Consider the following 16,914-nt stretch of genomic DNA (forward strand, 5'->3'; position numbering starts at 1 on the left):
CTTGTTCATCAATTTTTACTGTCCCCCGGGAACCCCTTTGGTTTTCTGCTGTGTTCTCGTCAACTTGCAGCATTTCTGTGGTTGTCTTTTCTGTTTTTGCTGTGTGGTTCTGTGTTTGTATTTCTGCTTTGTTTATTTGCATGCATTTTCTTAAGTTGCTCCGCATTGAGCTTTCAGTGCCCGTGCCACCATGTATTACCATACATATTGCTTATGCCCCTTGTGTGCTCTCTGAAGCATGAATTGGGCTTGAGCTTCCATCACAGCAGTGAAGAACACAACATGGCCACTAGATGTCACCAAACACCTCTAAAGTCCATAGTTATAGCTCCCATTAGATTTTATGTATTGACTGAGTCAGAGGAAGTCCACATGTAAAAATGTATATTATAATTTGGTCTGACTGAGCACTCTCTCTCTCTCTCTCTCTCTCTCTCTCTCTCTCTCTCTCTCTCTCTCTCTCTCTCTCTCTTTCTCTCTCTCTCTCTCTCTTTCTCTCTCTCTCTCTCTCTCTCTCTCTCTCTCCACAGGACCTGGGACCGGTCGAGATATCAACGGCTCTGCCTGTGTATCTCAATCACTGTGGCTCCTGCTGGCCTGCTTCGCCTGCCTTTTCTTCAAGTGTTAATACTGCTCTCCCTCGTCGTCTTCTCCCCCCTCTTGGCCTTCCCTCCTTCTCCTTCTCTCCAACTCACCAACATCCTTACTGCTACCTTATTACCAACTTTACCGCCCCCCCCCCCAGACTGTTTGCTTCATGATACAAAAACCTTGTGTGCTCTCAAGCACTGCTTACAGATATTACGAAAAGTGATGGGCTATGAGTAAAATGTTACCAGAACAACAAAAAAACAGTGAAATGAAGGACAGAACAAGCAAACAGTGCTCTTTTAAAGAATTGCATTGCTCTTTTTAATTTGTATGCACTTCTTTGTTTCTGCTATATCTTGTATTCGGGGTTTGGATCGGGTTTGGGATTTGTTGTATTTTTGTCTTCATGCGAATGAAAGCAGAGGCACCCCACTCACAGGGACGCCAACAATCATTTGTCTCTAGAAGTACTGAAGACATAAGGTATATTTCTTCTTACTCCCATAGATGCATTATGTTAACTTAAATTTTAGATTTAACCAAGTGTTTAACCAGTGCATTAATGAGCAACATGCAAAGTATCTGCCAAATATCCATAAACTATATAGATTTGAAACTAACACGTACAGAAATCAAAGGGAAAATACTGCAGCTGATTCTGTGATGACTTGATATTAAAGTCTGTACTTCCATAATCTGATGCTACTAGACTGAAGCAAAGATACAGAGCATTAGCCAGATATCTCCCCAATCAGCGACAGTGTTTCTAGATGCAGCAGTCACTCGGGTTGTTACAGCCAAGACCAGAAATCGATGATGCAGTGAACAGAAGCGACTTGATCCTACTGAGCTAAACCATGCTGAGTGCAAACACGAGGAAATTAGTTTATCTGGTGATGGATACCTACATCTTCATACAGTGGCTTTGCAACCACTCGCCTTTATTCCAAAATAATTCCTCTTTTCTTTTGCAGCAGGAAAAGAAACACAGTAGGTTATAATGATGCGCGCTGTACATAGTAAAATTTTGTATTTCTCTATGATAAGACAACTTGTTCTGCCGCTGTAACAACAGGAAGCAGACAGCATTGTTGCAGTGTATGTTGCTCGTTTGATGACCAGCCAACCACACTGTGCAGTGTGTCTCTGCTCCACAGCAGGCTTTAGCATTTAGCTACACACATACAGTGTACCACTGTACCACATACAGTGTCTGCTTTTAGTTTCTGAGTTTAGGATCATTCTTCTATACTGCTGGAATTTGGATAAAAATGTATGACACCAATGAATGACTTACTTTTTAGTTTCTCTCTTTCAAAGAAGTATGTGTGTTTTAATATGAAACGATACAGAAAAAATCATAATATATTGATATTGAGGTTATTTTTTTCTGTCTTTACCTCATTCATATTAGCTGTGTGTGTATATATACTTGAATCCAACGTCCTTATACTATATGAAAAGGCAAATTTTATGTGTCCATGTTTCTGAGTAGGGTAGCAATTTGTTGAGGATGATTAACTTGTAGATCTCTTGAACTGGCAACCCTGCTCTATCATGTGAACTGAAGCCCATTAGACAATTATGTTTTGGTTTTTTTTTTTAAAAAAAGGTCTAGCATTAAAAGAAGATAGTTTGTGCAGTTATTATTGTAGCTATCCTTGAGATGATACAAGTGCTAGCTTACATGATGTTACAGGGAATGGAAGATTATATTTAGCTTGTAATGCTCTTTCATATACCAGGAGTTCAATATGAGAGCAGAAAACAAAATACTGAATGCTCATTCCCCTCAATGGCCACCAAGGCCGCTGCGCTGATGGGCCTCTTTAACACAATAATTGCATTAAATCGCATGTCCAGCGCATTTTCTCATCACACTGAATTCATTTCTTTCTAAACAAATCAGCGAGATGAATGCTACACTTGTCATATTTTTCAACACACAAAGAAGAAGATCCTTCAAAGAGTGCAGCCCTTTCCAGAAAACAGCTCAGAGGTCATTGCTGTTGTGATGAGAATCGCCGAACCTGGTTAGCTGCCTTTTTTTGCCATTTATTTTGACCTGCTGTAAGGTGACTAATAGCGTACGGACTCCAGCACCCTGCTCAGCTCCTCGGCCGGATGTGTGTTCACATCTCCGCTCTCCTAACAAGCAAGCTGAGATCGTAGTAGTACTGTAAAACACATGTAATTAATGTCATCCTTATCATGCATTAAAGACATTGTTCCCGGTGTTTTCATTGTAAATGCTTCTGAGGCCATGGCTGTGTGACTTTGTAGTGTTGATAATGCCATCTGAACCAGTCTAATTTTCATGTGGGTCAAACAGTAGAAGTAGAGCTGTGCAGAGACTGAAACAGGCCACAGTTTTAGTGCGAGCTGAAGCATTTAAACTGTTAAAGCAACATTTCTGTCGTCTCTATCAGTCACAACGTTCACAATATCGGATTAGATTTCTCAGTCTAGCAAATGATAAGAAAGCTCCTTGTTTTTCAGCTTTCATCATCTCACACGTTTCTTTTTTATTTATTTATTTTTTCTACAACTGAACAACTCTGGCGTATCCACTTTAATGTGGATTAACTTGACTCCTGATGTTTTTCTACTACATTGGTGTTTCTGCAGACTCTCTTACCGCTTTTAAGCCACTGGCTAGTCCGCATCGAGGATGCTAGTTCATCAGCAGCAGTCAGCTTCTTACTGTAGTAAGAAGTGAATAATCTGAAATCTGTGGTGAAATTGTTCTTCATGATGAGCTTGCATGAGAGTGATCTGTGCTACATGTCTATTTCAGCAAGTCTGTGTGTCATTATGTGTCGCATTCAAAAAAAACTCAGGGCAGAGCTAGGCTGGCCTTGGGCAGACTCTCAAACAAACTAAAATGTGTTCTTTCTTTTTTTTCTTTTTTTTTCGCTGGAGGAGACCCTGACAAATATCTCCAAATTGTGTTCAGCATTTGTTTTACCCTGCTTAGAATGCATGATGGGTAGAGTTCATTGCATCGATGCAAAAAGCGTGACGAATCTTATTTTAAAGGATGCCACAGTCAATTGACTATCATTGTCTAACCTTTTTACCATTCAGGTGATTTCCATGTGAGGAATACCTCACCAGTGTGTGCCCATGCAGGTTAAAACCAGCCACTACATGCTGACCGACACTAAGACCACTTATGTAAAAGCCATGGAGCTCTGTCTTATCCTTAAAGCAGAACGGAATAAGGAAATACTGTCCTTCCAGTGCTCATAGAGACCAACAGCCAGCCTATGGACACAGCACCAACCCCCTGTAGACAGACCTGGATATCTACTGATGACTGTAGATACATGTATCGAGTTTACTATTGAGCATAGCCTCAAAAACATCACCATCGCTTCACTGTTGGCTTATGTATGTGCGCGTGTGTATTCTGATTCTGTTCATTATTATTACTGCCTGAGACGTTAACATGAGGCATGAGATACATGACATGAGTTGGCCAGACAGCTAACTTTACACTTTCCGTTGACGGTTACAGTGGTAACCCTCTCCTTTAAGTTCAAATGCTTAATTTTTTTTTTTCTTTTCCTCCTTTGTGTGTATATACAGTCTGATGTTTCTACAGTAGAATGTTGTAAAGTCAGCAAATCCATAAGATTGTGTTTATACAACTCAACATTTAAAAATTGAAACAGAAAATGTAACTATCACCTTTATACGTCCCTTCGGGAAATGAAGATTCAGTCATGGATTATGATACAGCAATGTCCCTTTTTTTTCTATTTTACTTTACTTTATTATGGCATAAGGTGATTGCAGTCAGTTTCTAAAAAAAAATGATATGTAATAAAGGTATATGAGAAAATGTTCATAACACAAAATAAAGTTGTTTGAATTTAATGTTCTGTATTTGAATGTGACTTGAGTTGTCAGGGCAAGTAACCTCTTTTTTTGGAGATAGCTTGGAACACACGGAATCTCAATGGTACTGTTGTGTTTATCACCATGTAACATGCAAATAAAATAATATATGTATTGTTATATTCTCTCTGGAAGGAATTTTTGTCTTCAGAAAGTGTGAGAAATACAGCTGAGATTCAGCTCATCACCAAGGGAATGTTCCAGTTTTTTTGCGCCAGAGATGAAAGGTAAGACTGGTGTTATTGTCTCAACATAATGGCACAGGCTTCATATCACATCACTGTGCCATGGGACGTGCTGCAGTTAAACGTTTCACCACAAGGTGTCATAACAAACCAAATTATGCGTGCACTGTGTCAGTATTTGGCAGGATGAGAACAAAAACTCATTATTCTGCATCATTATTAGCCTCTGACTCTGAAGAGAAAACAGGGAATGCAGCAGTGTCAAAGGTCAGAAAAACAAGCCTGTAGCTGCACTGTTTCCAGCACTAACCCTCACATCAGTTGGGAAAACGTGGGCGGCGAAAGTAGATGTCATATTTTATATATACCATAACTGTGCATATCCAGAGACACTGGTTGCGCTGGTAAAACTAGCTTAAAGATCTCCTCCAGGCATGTTTTAAGATGTGTATATAATACTTTGCTTTGAATAATAACTTGTGTCTGAAATGGCTTTTCCACGCAAAAAAGTTCCAATATCCTGTTAAAATGCTTAAGATGCTCCTTCTCCCTCATTTAAAATTCCAGAATCTATGAATCTGTTGTTATATTTCATTTCCAGGGTTTAACTGCTGGTCACGAGATCTCCTGCTTCTCAGTGTATGTGCACATGCTTGTAAAGGCATCTCTTTAAAACTGGATTTTCAGTCACTCACGGTGCTTTCCACTTTTAGGAGGTGAATGTGAGAACAGTCGTCTAGTGTCTCTCTGCACTTGCATCATTCTGCACAGTGAAGCTCAATCATTCAACTTTTTGTTCCACAAAAATGTGAAAAATGAAGGGATGAGAGAAATATTAGTCCTTGAAATAGAGGGATTTAAGAAAGAAATAATGACAGGATGAGGCTGGATTTTTTTTTCCACTTTTAAGATAAGAGTATAAGGGAGGAAGGTGTGGGGGTGTCTGACTCAGAAGGGAGAGGTGGATAAAAGAAAATATGAGAGAAATTATCCTCATTCCAAGAACAGCTTCATTAGTGTGAAGGTCATACAACTTTTGGTATTCATGTTAACCTTGTAAGGTTTTTTTTTTTTCATTTTTACTGAACCATACTATTTTGACAGAAGTCATTAGGGTCTCACTCTAACTCCCAGCAAACACATGTGCTCTTCCATATTGTTATTGCTGCGTCTTCAAGGATCTGCAAATGATTATCTCATTCTAATTTATGAGATATTCAAGATGAAATCCGTTCTGGGTGCATTTACATGCAATGAATTTGGAGTATTGCATGTAACAATGGTTTCAGAAACTTGGATAAAACCTTATACCAGCTTTTCCTGTTTCCCCGTCTCCAGTCTTATGCTAAGCTAAGATAAGCTAAGTCAGTCCTGCCCCCAGATATATACTATCCTCTGAAGTAACAGCATCATGTTAACATGGACTTTAAACAAACTCCACAGTTTATGATGGTAATTGGCACATTTGCTTTATTTTGAAAACAGACATTGAAACCATTTTTATGTTTTTCATATTTTTTTCTCACAAGTTTGAACTCCTTGATAAGGTTGAAACTGGACATTGCACTCACTGGAACATGGGAAAAGTATTTTTTGTTTTGCTCGTTTGTTTGATTTTTTTACTTTTTTTTTCGTAACATCAGTGCAAGAGTATTTTTCCAATTCATATAAACTGTCATAACAACACCAAAGACATCAAAAAGAAGCCGCCACACCTCTTAAGTTTTTGTGACTGCGAAAAAGTTCCTCTCAGAGGGAGAGTTCCCATCATGCATCTGGTTCGATGGTTCATGCTACTGTTCTCACGTTTGGTTGGCAGCACACAAATCGTCAATGTAAGAGCCAGTTACATCAATACTATAGCTGATTTCTATAGTTTATTATATGATCATGTCATTTAAATAGCAACAGGTCCTTTACTGTATATGTGAGTAAACAGAGAGTTTGTAAAAGGGGTGTAAACCAAGCTTGAATGACTCAAGCAGAATAGAGAGAGAGTAATAGTCTTGTCCTATATGTGGGTTTTGGATTCAGGATAAAGCTGCCCAACTGGAAATTTGACACATTTAATAATACATTCTATTCTCCATCCGATGTGTCAGTACATTACCTATTTTGCTGTGTTCTCAATACATTTGCACTGTGTTGAAAACTAGAGTTGCATTTTAAAACCAGCTTGTTTTTGTGCGTGCATTTGCAGAAGTACAGATTTTATTCGCAAAATGTGTTTAAAGAAAGTGCATTGCAATGCAAATAAAGTATGGTGCATTCACAATGCGTTTTAAATGTGGAAATATCCAGTTGGGAGCGTTCAATCCACCACTGATTCACGTAGAATAGATAGTGAAGATGTACCAAATCAAATCCTCTTCCTCCACCTCCTCCTCCTCCTCCTCCATCATCATCATCATCATCATTAAGGTAACAATCATTTTTCATAATCAACAACAGCATCATCGTCATCATCATCACTTCCTCATATTATTAGCTTGAGCCAAAAAACTTCACGCTGGAAACTCCCCCAACATGAGAAAATCATTGCCACACAAAAAATGACAAACAAATAGAAACGGACTGCCTTCACATTGGGAAGGCAGAGAGCAACCTTTTAAGATTTTTGTTTTTGTGTTATTCTTCATACTCTTAATTCTGCTTTCTTTAGGTTAGACTTTGCCTTAGTCATCCTTGGACTCGGTGGCCTCCGCCGCTGCATCTGCCGGGGTGGCCTCCTCTGCTTTAGACTCCTCTACAGCATCTGGGTGGAGGGAGGGAAGGAGGATGAAAGGTAAAGAGGCAAAGCGAGAGGAGGAAAATGAGATGTAAGGGTGTTCGGGGGGGGGGGGGGGACACGATAGATAAGAGGTGGATTGGAGAGTGGAGAGAGGAAAAGAGAAAATTAGCCTGTGGAGAGGAGGTTTTACATTGTGAGGGTGGAATGATACAGCCCCATCTGGGTCTTCTGAGATACTGAGCATCAAAGATCAGCTGCTGCTTTTGATGTTTGAAATATTTCATCTCAGATGGCTCTCTGTGTAAAAAGTGGCAGAAGGTAGTATTCGAAGATCATGAAAATGTGGGTAATTCTGGAAAACAGTACAGAACTATGTCATTCCATGTTTTTGACAAGATGTCAACTCTGCTAAAACAGCGAGCATGTCAGTCAGAGGGTGCAACCTAATGTCTGAAATCCCATATTGGCCGTGTAAATAATAAAGGAAGAGAGTGCTCCTAATGGACTCATGAAGCATTTGAACTGACATCACAACGCTAACAGCAGCATCTCAGCCTGTCACATCTGATACTGTGTGACGCCCACAGTCTACTGCACTGCAATAACATCCAGTGGTGGCTTACTAACAGGTGCATACTGCTGAATAATGATCCATGATACATCACGCAGCCATTACCAAGCAAGTACGTTGAGTAGCATTGCTGTGATGCCTCGTGTTTTTTTTGTGTTTTTTATCCTGTGCTATATGTTGTTTCACTGGTAAGAAATTTGTATTTTTATAATTCGTTATTATATCTATTATCTATAAAATCGACAGTAAAAATGAATCATTTCCTCATAAGAACCTGTCATACAGTATACGAGCTACAATAATTTTGGGAGCTTCATTTTATTGTTTCTGACCAAACCTATTTTTCAAGTGCCCTGAGAGCGGTGATGTCATACCATGATGATCTCATACTCTTTTCATAGAAAGAGGAGACATCAGAGAATGACATCATTGCATTGGAGATTAGGGTGATGGAGTGCATGTGTGTGGGTGTGTGTATGTGTGTGAGTGTCTGTGAGGGCGAAGCAGGGAGAGAGAAGTGGAGCGATCATGTCTGTTCGTGCTTGTGTGTGAGAATGTGTGTGTGTGTGTGTGTGTGTGTGACTCAAGACAGCATGATCTTCCAGGTAAGAGGTAATTAGCTTGTTAGCCAGTATGACAGACTTGAAAATGTCTCTCTCTCTACAGCCACTGAACTGTGTGATGAAAATGCAATTTCACAGAGCCTCAGCCCGTCATTTCTGGTATTCTGACATCAGTGCCACCTCAGTTATTTACTCTACGAATATAAATGACTAAAATGCTGGTTTTAGTTTTGGCTGATGCATTTCAAATAAGAATTGGAGATGAGGGGGAAAAAACGCCCAAAGTCTGGTGATCTTTGTCATGGTTTGCCGACACTGCCCACTTATTTCACAGTTTTCAGTAAACAATGTTAATGAGAGGATGACGCATAGTTTTCAGTGGAACTTCTAACTCAGATATAAAGTAGAGCTGAATGAATTTGTTTTTGTTTTTAACATAAGGATGCCTCAGTTCAAATTCTCTCATAACAAAGAAAAGACAGTCCACACGGAGTGCCCCAAGGTTTTGTTCTGGGTCCACTACTTTTAAGTCTTTGTTACCACTAGGGGTCATCCTCCATAGGCACACTGTTGATTTTACTGCTATGCAGATGACAAAATTTCCTTAAGCTAATTTATATACGTCCTTGTTATAGGTCCAAAAGGACTACGAAGTAATGTGCTTACAGTACTGAAAATGTGTGGTATTGAAGTGACAATACCACACATTTTCAGCATTTACACCTAAAATAACTTTACAGCTGCATATGACTTCTATCAGAGAAACCTGTACATGCTTTTATTACATATAAGCATTAAGTCCCAGCCCTGGCTCCCATTTAGTTTTTGGATAGACTTTAAGATTCTTGTACCTGTCTATAAATGTATTTATGGCCCCTGATTATGTGATATGATGCACAGATATGTCCCTAGTGGATCACTCATGGTGAAGCTGTTCTCTGCAGTTTTGGACCCAAACTTCAGTAATCTGAATCTGAAGGCACTGATATTAATTGAGGTATTTAAACAAAGAAACCTCTCCTTTTTAGCCTTGCTTTCACCTAGAATCTGTTGTTACCTCTCCACTGCTATTTCTTGATTATGTCCACAAGGGCCCAATTGTAGAAGATTACAATTTTGGGAAGATAATGATTGTTGTTTTTCATGTTTTTATTATCAATTTTATTCTTAAATGTATTTTAATATTTTAATTGCAGTGTAAGTTGTCTGCATTTTGAGCTGCATTTCAGGTGCCATATAAGTGAAATGAATTAGTATATCATTATGTATGATTATGCAGTGCTATGTCATCATGCTCAACAACTTGCTCAGATGTAACTAAGTGAAGCCAGTGACATGGACTGCCCTTGGTGGACAATCTGGATCATAGCCCAACTGCCTCATAAATTATTCAGTCAGATCAGAGTACCTGGCGTCCTTGTGCATATGACTCCAGTCTGCGCACTGACAAACCCTAACCAAGTGACTTAGTTATAAATATTAATTTTCTCTCGGAGTCAGTTCAGTTGGTAAAACAGATTGTGGCCAGCAGTGAATTTTTTAATTAGCAGTTCTTTGTTAAGTAGTGTTTGTTTGTGACAGACGTCCCCAGTGTAGATCGTGACCAGTAGGGATCATTAATCATTCATTGAAATCAGAGCACCTGTTATCCCTGCTCTGCTCCATGCAGGCCAGCCATCCCATCGAGGTGGTAACTATGACAACAGGGAGACAGTGCTGCCTAGGTGACCTAGTTTCCTTGTAGTTCTCCAGTTGGTGTGTGTGTGTGTGTGTGTGTGTGTGTGCGTGTGTGTGTGTGTGTGTATGTGTGTGTGTTTCCCACCTCACACCCCCGCCTACTCGAGACTGAGCATGCTCCATTAACTACCTGTCTGACCCAGTCTGAGAGTCCTTGGACCAGAAATATGAGATCATGTCAAGCACTGTATGTTATGAGAGTTTATGTTACAATGTAGTTTCATGGCCTTCGTGTTCCGTCTCAGGTATATGTTTCCACTAATTGGACAGTAAATAGTGGTTTACTTAGCTAATAACAAGATTATCAAATATTTTGATGTGCTGTGATGCGTGAAAAGGACTTAATGGGGTCATCCATTTTCATCGCTCTTTGTGGTTAGAGTTGAATAAACGACTGTAGCATATTGGTCTTGGCCTCATGAAATTCATATGAATCCATCTGAGACATTTATGGACCTTTATGGCTTACAACATGATGGCATCACTAGCCCATTGTACAACATCATTCTTCACCAACGCTAATCATTTCCAACCCTGCGTTTATATCCTGATCTCCGCCTCATTGGTATGGAGTTTTCATCTTGCACAGGCTGAGATACAAGGCTGTCTAATCTAATATTGAGCTGTGTCTCTGTGTTAACCAGTGAATGGTGGAGCACTGCCAAAGAGGTTTAAATCCCAAAGACTCGACAAGCAGTTATTTCCTGTGGTGCCTGCCAAGCAGACTACGGGAAAGCATACCTATTCTTCTTTATTAGTATTTACAGTAAGTAATTGCCTCTTGATTGTTGAGTGTGTCTGGAATTATTTTTGTCTCTGCCCGTGCAAAGTCATGCATGTAAGTGTTGGATTCAGAGAGCTTGAGAACTTCCTGTAGGTGCTACCTTAGCGGTCTACTTGTATTGGCCATCTACTATTTATGTGATGGGTTTCTTAATGAATCCTTCTATAATGAATAGATGTTAGAAGCTTTAGTATAATCTGCATACCTTGTTTATCTTTTGTTTGGTTAGGCTCCTCCTTCTCAGCTGTCGGGCTGACAGCAGCAGGCACATCGGCTTGTCTGGCCTCCTCCTTTTTCTCTTCACTCTCCTCCTCCTCCTTCTTTTCCTCAGCTGTGGCTGTGGTGGGACTCTTGGCTGCCTCCACCTCTTTGGGCTTCTCCTCAGCTTTCTCCTCCGCCTTTGGCTCCTCTTTCTGGGGCTCAGAGGGAGCTGTGGCGGCCGTAGGAGAGGCAGCAGCGGGTGCTGCTGCTACGGGAGACGTCGCTGCGCCCGCAGGAGAGGCAGCAGCAGCTGCCGGAGAGTTAGCTGGCTTGTCTGCCACTGGGCTTTTGGCTTGGCTCGTCTCCTCCTCCTTCTTGGCCTCCTCTCCTGCAGCTTCCTCCTCCTTTGCAGGTGCCTCCTCTCCCTCCACTTTCTTTGCCTCCTCTCCTCCCTCTGTTGCCTCCTCTGCAGCAGCAGGACTGTCTCCCTCCTTCTCTTCCTCTCCATCTTTCATCTTTTTCCGAGTTATGTGTCCACGGAAGCTGGCCTGTATTTTGGTGGCAGCCTTGTGGGCCTTGTCCTCGGGTTTGTTGGTAGTGCCATCCTGTTCAATCTTCTGGTCTGCCTCCTCATTTTTCTCTACCTGGTAGCCAAGGGAAAATACAGTAGATTAACATCTACTGTAAGGCACTGTGCCAACTTGCAAAGAATCCCTCTACTGTGGGGGTATGTAGCTTCAGGATGATCACCTCGAAATATCATGCTGGCATACTTTTATTTGGGATTAGAATCCTACCAAAGAAAGGCACAATATTTCATGTGTTGAAAGGTCAGAAGTCAGAAAAAGGAAAAAGTGTATGCAACAAGAGGTGGTTTATGAATCGATCTATCTATAACCATTACTTATAGACTGGGAAAAGGTGGGTAAGGGTGTCAGGACTGGTTTGGAATTGAGTAAAAGTGTAGGACTGGATGAGGAGCAGGGTTAAGAATAGGACAGTACAGAGTGTAATATTGAAAGGGGTTCCATGATATTACCTTCAGTAATCGGATCCATACAGTAGCTGTCCATCAAATAGTGGGTTGTGCTATGAGTCATATAAATCTAATGAAAAGAAATCAAATCAAATAAAGGAATGAATGATGAGCACTGAAAGTGGCAAACAAAATGAATCAGTACATTCAAAATGAATAGGCAAACAAATCAAGCTAAAATATTTTGTAGCCAAGATAGAACCAATCAAAAGCTTTAAATGTGCACCTTAAATGAATGTGAATAAGCAACATGAAGCAAACACAAATTGTCAAAGAAGCATGCAGGCAGTGCAGCATCAGTTAGCCAAATGATAAAGATGTGAAAACTGCAGAATCTGAATGGTTTTGAGCGTGTTTGTCCTTCCAGGTATCAAGGCTTTCTGAGGAGCCAGCTATTGGTTTGACAGTATAATGAATACAGCATTTTATCTTTTCATGTGCTGGAAAGACGAGATTTAGTGCCATTGTGAATCACAAGAGTAACAGACGTGTGTGTGGGTCGATTGTCTCCACATAATGAATCGGATACATCAGGATTTAGGGCACGACAAATGACTCTAGGCATTTATTGCGGTTATTCGATCCGGGCATGACGTTGATATCCTGAGGCATGTCCTCTTGATATCGGCGCTGAAATAGATGAACAATGAAACTTAAATGCAGAGCCTCTCCATGACATTCATTAATATTGCCTGCATTCACTGCTAATGATATCCTCAGAATTGTAATAAGAAAAAATGTAAGCGCTCAAAACTGAGGCTCTTTCTCCAAAATAATGAGCCCATCTCTGGTCTCTAGGTACAGTAGCTTTCTACGGCGGCTCCATCTCTGGCTGCTAGGGAACGAGCTGCCTGCTAGAATCTCCTCAGCATTCACTGCCATACCCCTCCCAACCATCAAAGGTTACCTTGACAACCAGAGTGCTAACTCATCACGGCGCTGTCTGCTGGTTGGTGCTATGAAAGACTATATGTCACCCTGATTGGCAGTGCACCTGACCCCTCAGGGGAGCAGGCCAATAGGAACTCATAAATCAGGTGGAGCAATCAGCATGGCTAAGGAGGGGTTGTGTGTGATGCAGCAGTGGGGTGCCTGGGGTGGGGGTGAGGGGGCTCTTTATGTGTGTGTGTGTGTGTGTGTGTGTGTGTACATATCAATGCTGCCGGTCTGTGCCACTGAGCAGTAGCACCTTGTTTACAGTTGGTCAGTGAATTTCAGTGGAAATGGTTTTCAAGATGCGACTCGGTAGCGACATCCATCAGCCTATTTCTTGACACCTTGTGTCTCTAATAGTGTCGTTATATTGGATATGAGGTTTGACTTGGACAGGTGCCTGCGTGAGGAGTCACATCTGTGTGACATGATTTAAGAGCCAGAGGGCCTAAACCAACATGTCATATTCAGGGTCAGTGTGTCAGTCCAATATTGGAGCAGAGAGGCCAAGGTACAGCTGTGTTGGTATATTCAACTCCTCCACCTTTATTCACATGCCATCCCCAGGGTTCAGGGTGTAAATCCTGCCCTGGGCCTTCCTGCAATTCTTAATATACACCACCTTACTGAAACAATATTGTGCACGTAATTTAAAAAAAAAAAAAAAAAAAAAAGCATGATACCACTGGCTGTGAGAGCGACGGTAGATTTTCAGGGGCTATCCACTCCTCCTCACATAGAGTGATTTATCTGAACTAGAGCTGTTTACTTAACAAGCAGCTATTAAGTGTGGAAATAAACTTCATCAAGTGTCCTGCTATTAGAACAGATAGCAACTATAAGAACTGACAAAGCAGCATCGGCACACCCTCAGCTCTTAATAATACGCCGGTCTCCAGTGTGTTTTATTATGTCTGATCTCATGGGTGCTTACAATTGCCAAAAAATTGACCGGAGCACTTAACTCTAAATAGAATTACTAACTGGCTACATACAGTGAGTCAGACACAGAGAGAAAGAGAAAGCGATGGATGAGGGTGTTTGGGAATATGGGGGTATGACATCATTTCTGGAACGGAGGGCATGTCATTTACTTTAGAGATATGGGTGTGTTTGAGTGCAAATGTAATAAAATACCAGCAATGCCAAGTGATCTCATATCAGCGTAAGACGGTGGAGAAGACAGATCTCCATCACGGCTTGACCACAATTGTAGCATCATCATTTGAATTATTGATATATGTCTCCACATCACCCTCAGAAGTGCTGTGCTGTGATTTTCTGACAAGTGTAGTTTGCATGGACCGTGAGATTCAGTACTGACCTGTCACATCAAATTTATTATGCTTTAATACACAATGCACCAGCGGTTAATGACCGAGATAGTGGCTACATTAAAATCTCGTATTATCTAAACGGAAACATTACTGCAAATACTTCAAGAATTGCCTCTTCAAGACTCTGACTGTTAACTGAACCCTGGTCACGTACCCTCCTGCAGGCGCTGTTTCACTCGGTGTCTGTGCGGCACACATTTTCATTCATAAATACAGCAGCAGCACCTCCCAAAGGTACAAGGTACACTCCCTTTAAGTCTTCACACCAAGGCTCTGTGACCGTTTAAACCCTTCCTTCATTCATTTGCAGTGAGACAACATATTTGCATTATCAGTTTAATCAAATAGGTTATTACAATTAGCCCGCAGTGCTTCCTCTTGGAGCATGGTCTTTCTGGTTGCCATAGATACACTACACTGAAAATTGTTTTTATTATCCAGCAAAAAGTGTAACGTTTGCAATATAAAAGTAACCTCTCTTGCATGATTATAAAGCGGAATATGCAACCCTCCTGCAATTATAGTAGCAGCATAATATAACAGTATTAAAAGCTTGCAGTAGGACACTTTAGCATATGTAGGTGACAAATAATGGCTGCCATATCTTCATGTTCAGAATCTAAATGTACAGTGGCTCACAGGTTAATTTATCTATATACAAGAGTGTCATTCACCGGAGGACAAACGTCTCTGTCTTTCCTGTCAGTAAAGGTAATAAATGACTGTGCTAAAATGTGTTCAGTACATTGTCTGACGTCTGGATGTGTCTTTGCCTATCAGCTGCAGCCTGTGCGCTCTCCCTGTCTGTCTCTGTCCTTGGGTGGGCACCGGCTGTAGTGAGAACCACACCCAAGAGTCAGTGGCTTTACCGACAGATCCATAACCCTCTCCACACACACACACACACACACACACACACACACACACACACACATACACACACACCATCCCCCAATGGTGACAAACAGTAACAGTCCACCACCTTCCCACTGCCTCATTGCCAGTGCCATTAGGGACGTGCTTCAGGGGGGGCAGGGGGATCAGGAGAAGGGAGATGAAACGGGGGAAGACACGGTGGAGTGGTGAGGTTTAGGCTGGTTGAATTACCACAGGACCACTGCTCATGCTAATGCACACACCAGGCGTGAATATAATCATGTTGGGCTTTTTTTCTTTTTTAATTCTGATCCATTCAAGCAGGAGACTCCATTTTCACCTCACCGCTCCGCCCAGCCTGGGATCGAACGCTAGCAAGAGGGGAGAGAAATATTAACGGTAAAATTTGCATTGATAACGGTGGACTAGCAGAACATTGCTTTGCAGAGGCCCTTTCATCACAAACCCAACAAGTGCTAAGTCCCTTTAATGTGTAATTAACGGAGATTTGTGTACATTAGTATTACCAGTACCAATTTAAATAAAATGGAAAAACTCCCCAAACATTTGTGACTTATTAAGACAATTCCCAAGCAGGCAGGAGATAATATTAGCCACCCTGCCGGTGGCACACATACAGTACTTCCTGCAGTGACACCTCTCCAATAAAAAATCCAGCAGGATTTCAATGGCTGTCTGCTTTTCTGCAGGAACCATCCAGACACCAAAGAGCGAAGACTGGCTGCTGTCTGCAAGTGCTGAATATCTCCCTCTCCCTTCTTTCTCTTTCTGTCGTCTTTCACTCTCTTCCTCACTGAGCAAACTGCTACCCACTCAGTCTCTCTCTCGCACACACATACAGACACAGCGGAGCACCACACCCTTTTAGCCAGCTATCTCCTGCAGATGAGGAGAGGGGGGCTCAGGTGGTGACTGCCTCAGCCCCCGCTCGCCATCTCCCTCCCTCTCTCTCTCTGTCCTTTGACGGTGAATTGATGAGCGATGTTAAAGGATGCACTGTTTCTTTTACGACAGCCCGGGAAAAGATGCTCCGAAGCAACTAATAAGCGGCCATATGCCAGCGTCATTACATCCTCTGGAGCTGCCTTTAATTCAATTATGCCGACTCTCTCCTCGAACAAAGGCTCCACAATCGCCACTGATCTCCTAGGGGCCGGGGAGGGGATAGGGAAAGAGAAAGTGGGGACGAGGAAAGGGGCAAGTGGAAGTGGAGAGGAGCTCGAGGAAAGGGGCTACAGGGTTAAACAAGGTGGGTTGTGGTGGAGGCAAGAACTGGAAATAAGGGCTGTGGCTGGTGCTCTGGCTGAAGCTAGCTGGCTGAAGCTCTAAGGAAAGGGGCTTTGGGTGCACGGGGAGCCATGGTATGAGAGGAGGTAGCCGTCTTTGAGCTAGACAGGACAGGCAGGTACGGTCCTGGTGCTGGAGATGGTGTTTGGGCGGAGTTG

General features: G+C 41.7%; 2 protein-coding genes across 5 annotated transcripts in view; one reads left to right on the plus strand and one right to left on the minus strand.

Moving 5' to 3' along the window:
- lsamp (limbic system associated membrane protein) overlaps nucleotides 1-4,621 on the plus strand; it is a 412,893-nt gene extending 408,272 nt beyond the window's left edge. For all 4 annotated transcript variants that reach the window (XM_076734636.1, XM_076734635.1, XM_076734634.1 and 1 more), the window contains one exon: nucleotides 531-4,621. In XM_076734636.1, the coding sequence (XP_076590751.1) occupies nucleotides 531-628 (98 nt within the window). In that variant the 3' untranslated portion in view covers nucleotides 629-4,621. The remainder of the gene's footprint in view (nucleotides 1-530) is intronic.
- A 1,501-nt stretch (nucleotides 4,622-6,122) lies between these two features.
- gap43 (growth associated protein 43) overlaps nucleotides 6,123-16,914 on the minus strand; it is a 13,383-nt gene continuing 2,591 nt past the window's right edge. The window contains exons 2-3 of the mRNA XM_076734496.1: nucleotides 11,271-11,910; nucleotides 6,123-7,434 (exon numbers count right to left, since the gene is read on the minus strand). Of these exons, the coding sequence (XP_076590611.1) occupies nucleotides 7,355-7,434; nucleotides 11,271-11,910 (720 nt within the window). The 3' untranslated portion in view covers nucleotides 6,123-7,354. The remainder of the gene's footprint in view (nucleotides 7,435-11,270; nucleotides 11,911-16,914) is intronic.

This window comes from Chaetodon auriga, chromosome 7 (assembly GCF_051107435.1).
Source record: "Chaetodon auriga isolate fChaAug3 chromosome 7, fChaAug3.hap1, whole genome shotgun sequence".
Lineage (NCBI taxonomy): Eukaryota > Metazoa > Chordata > Actinopteri > Chaetodontiformes > Chaetodontidae > Chaetodon > Chaetodon auriga.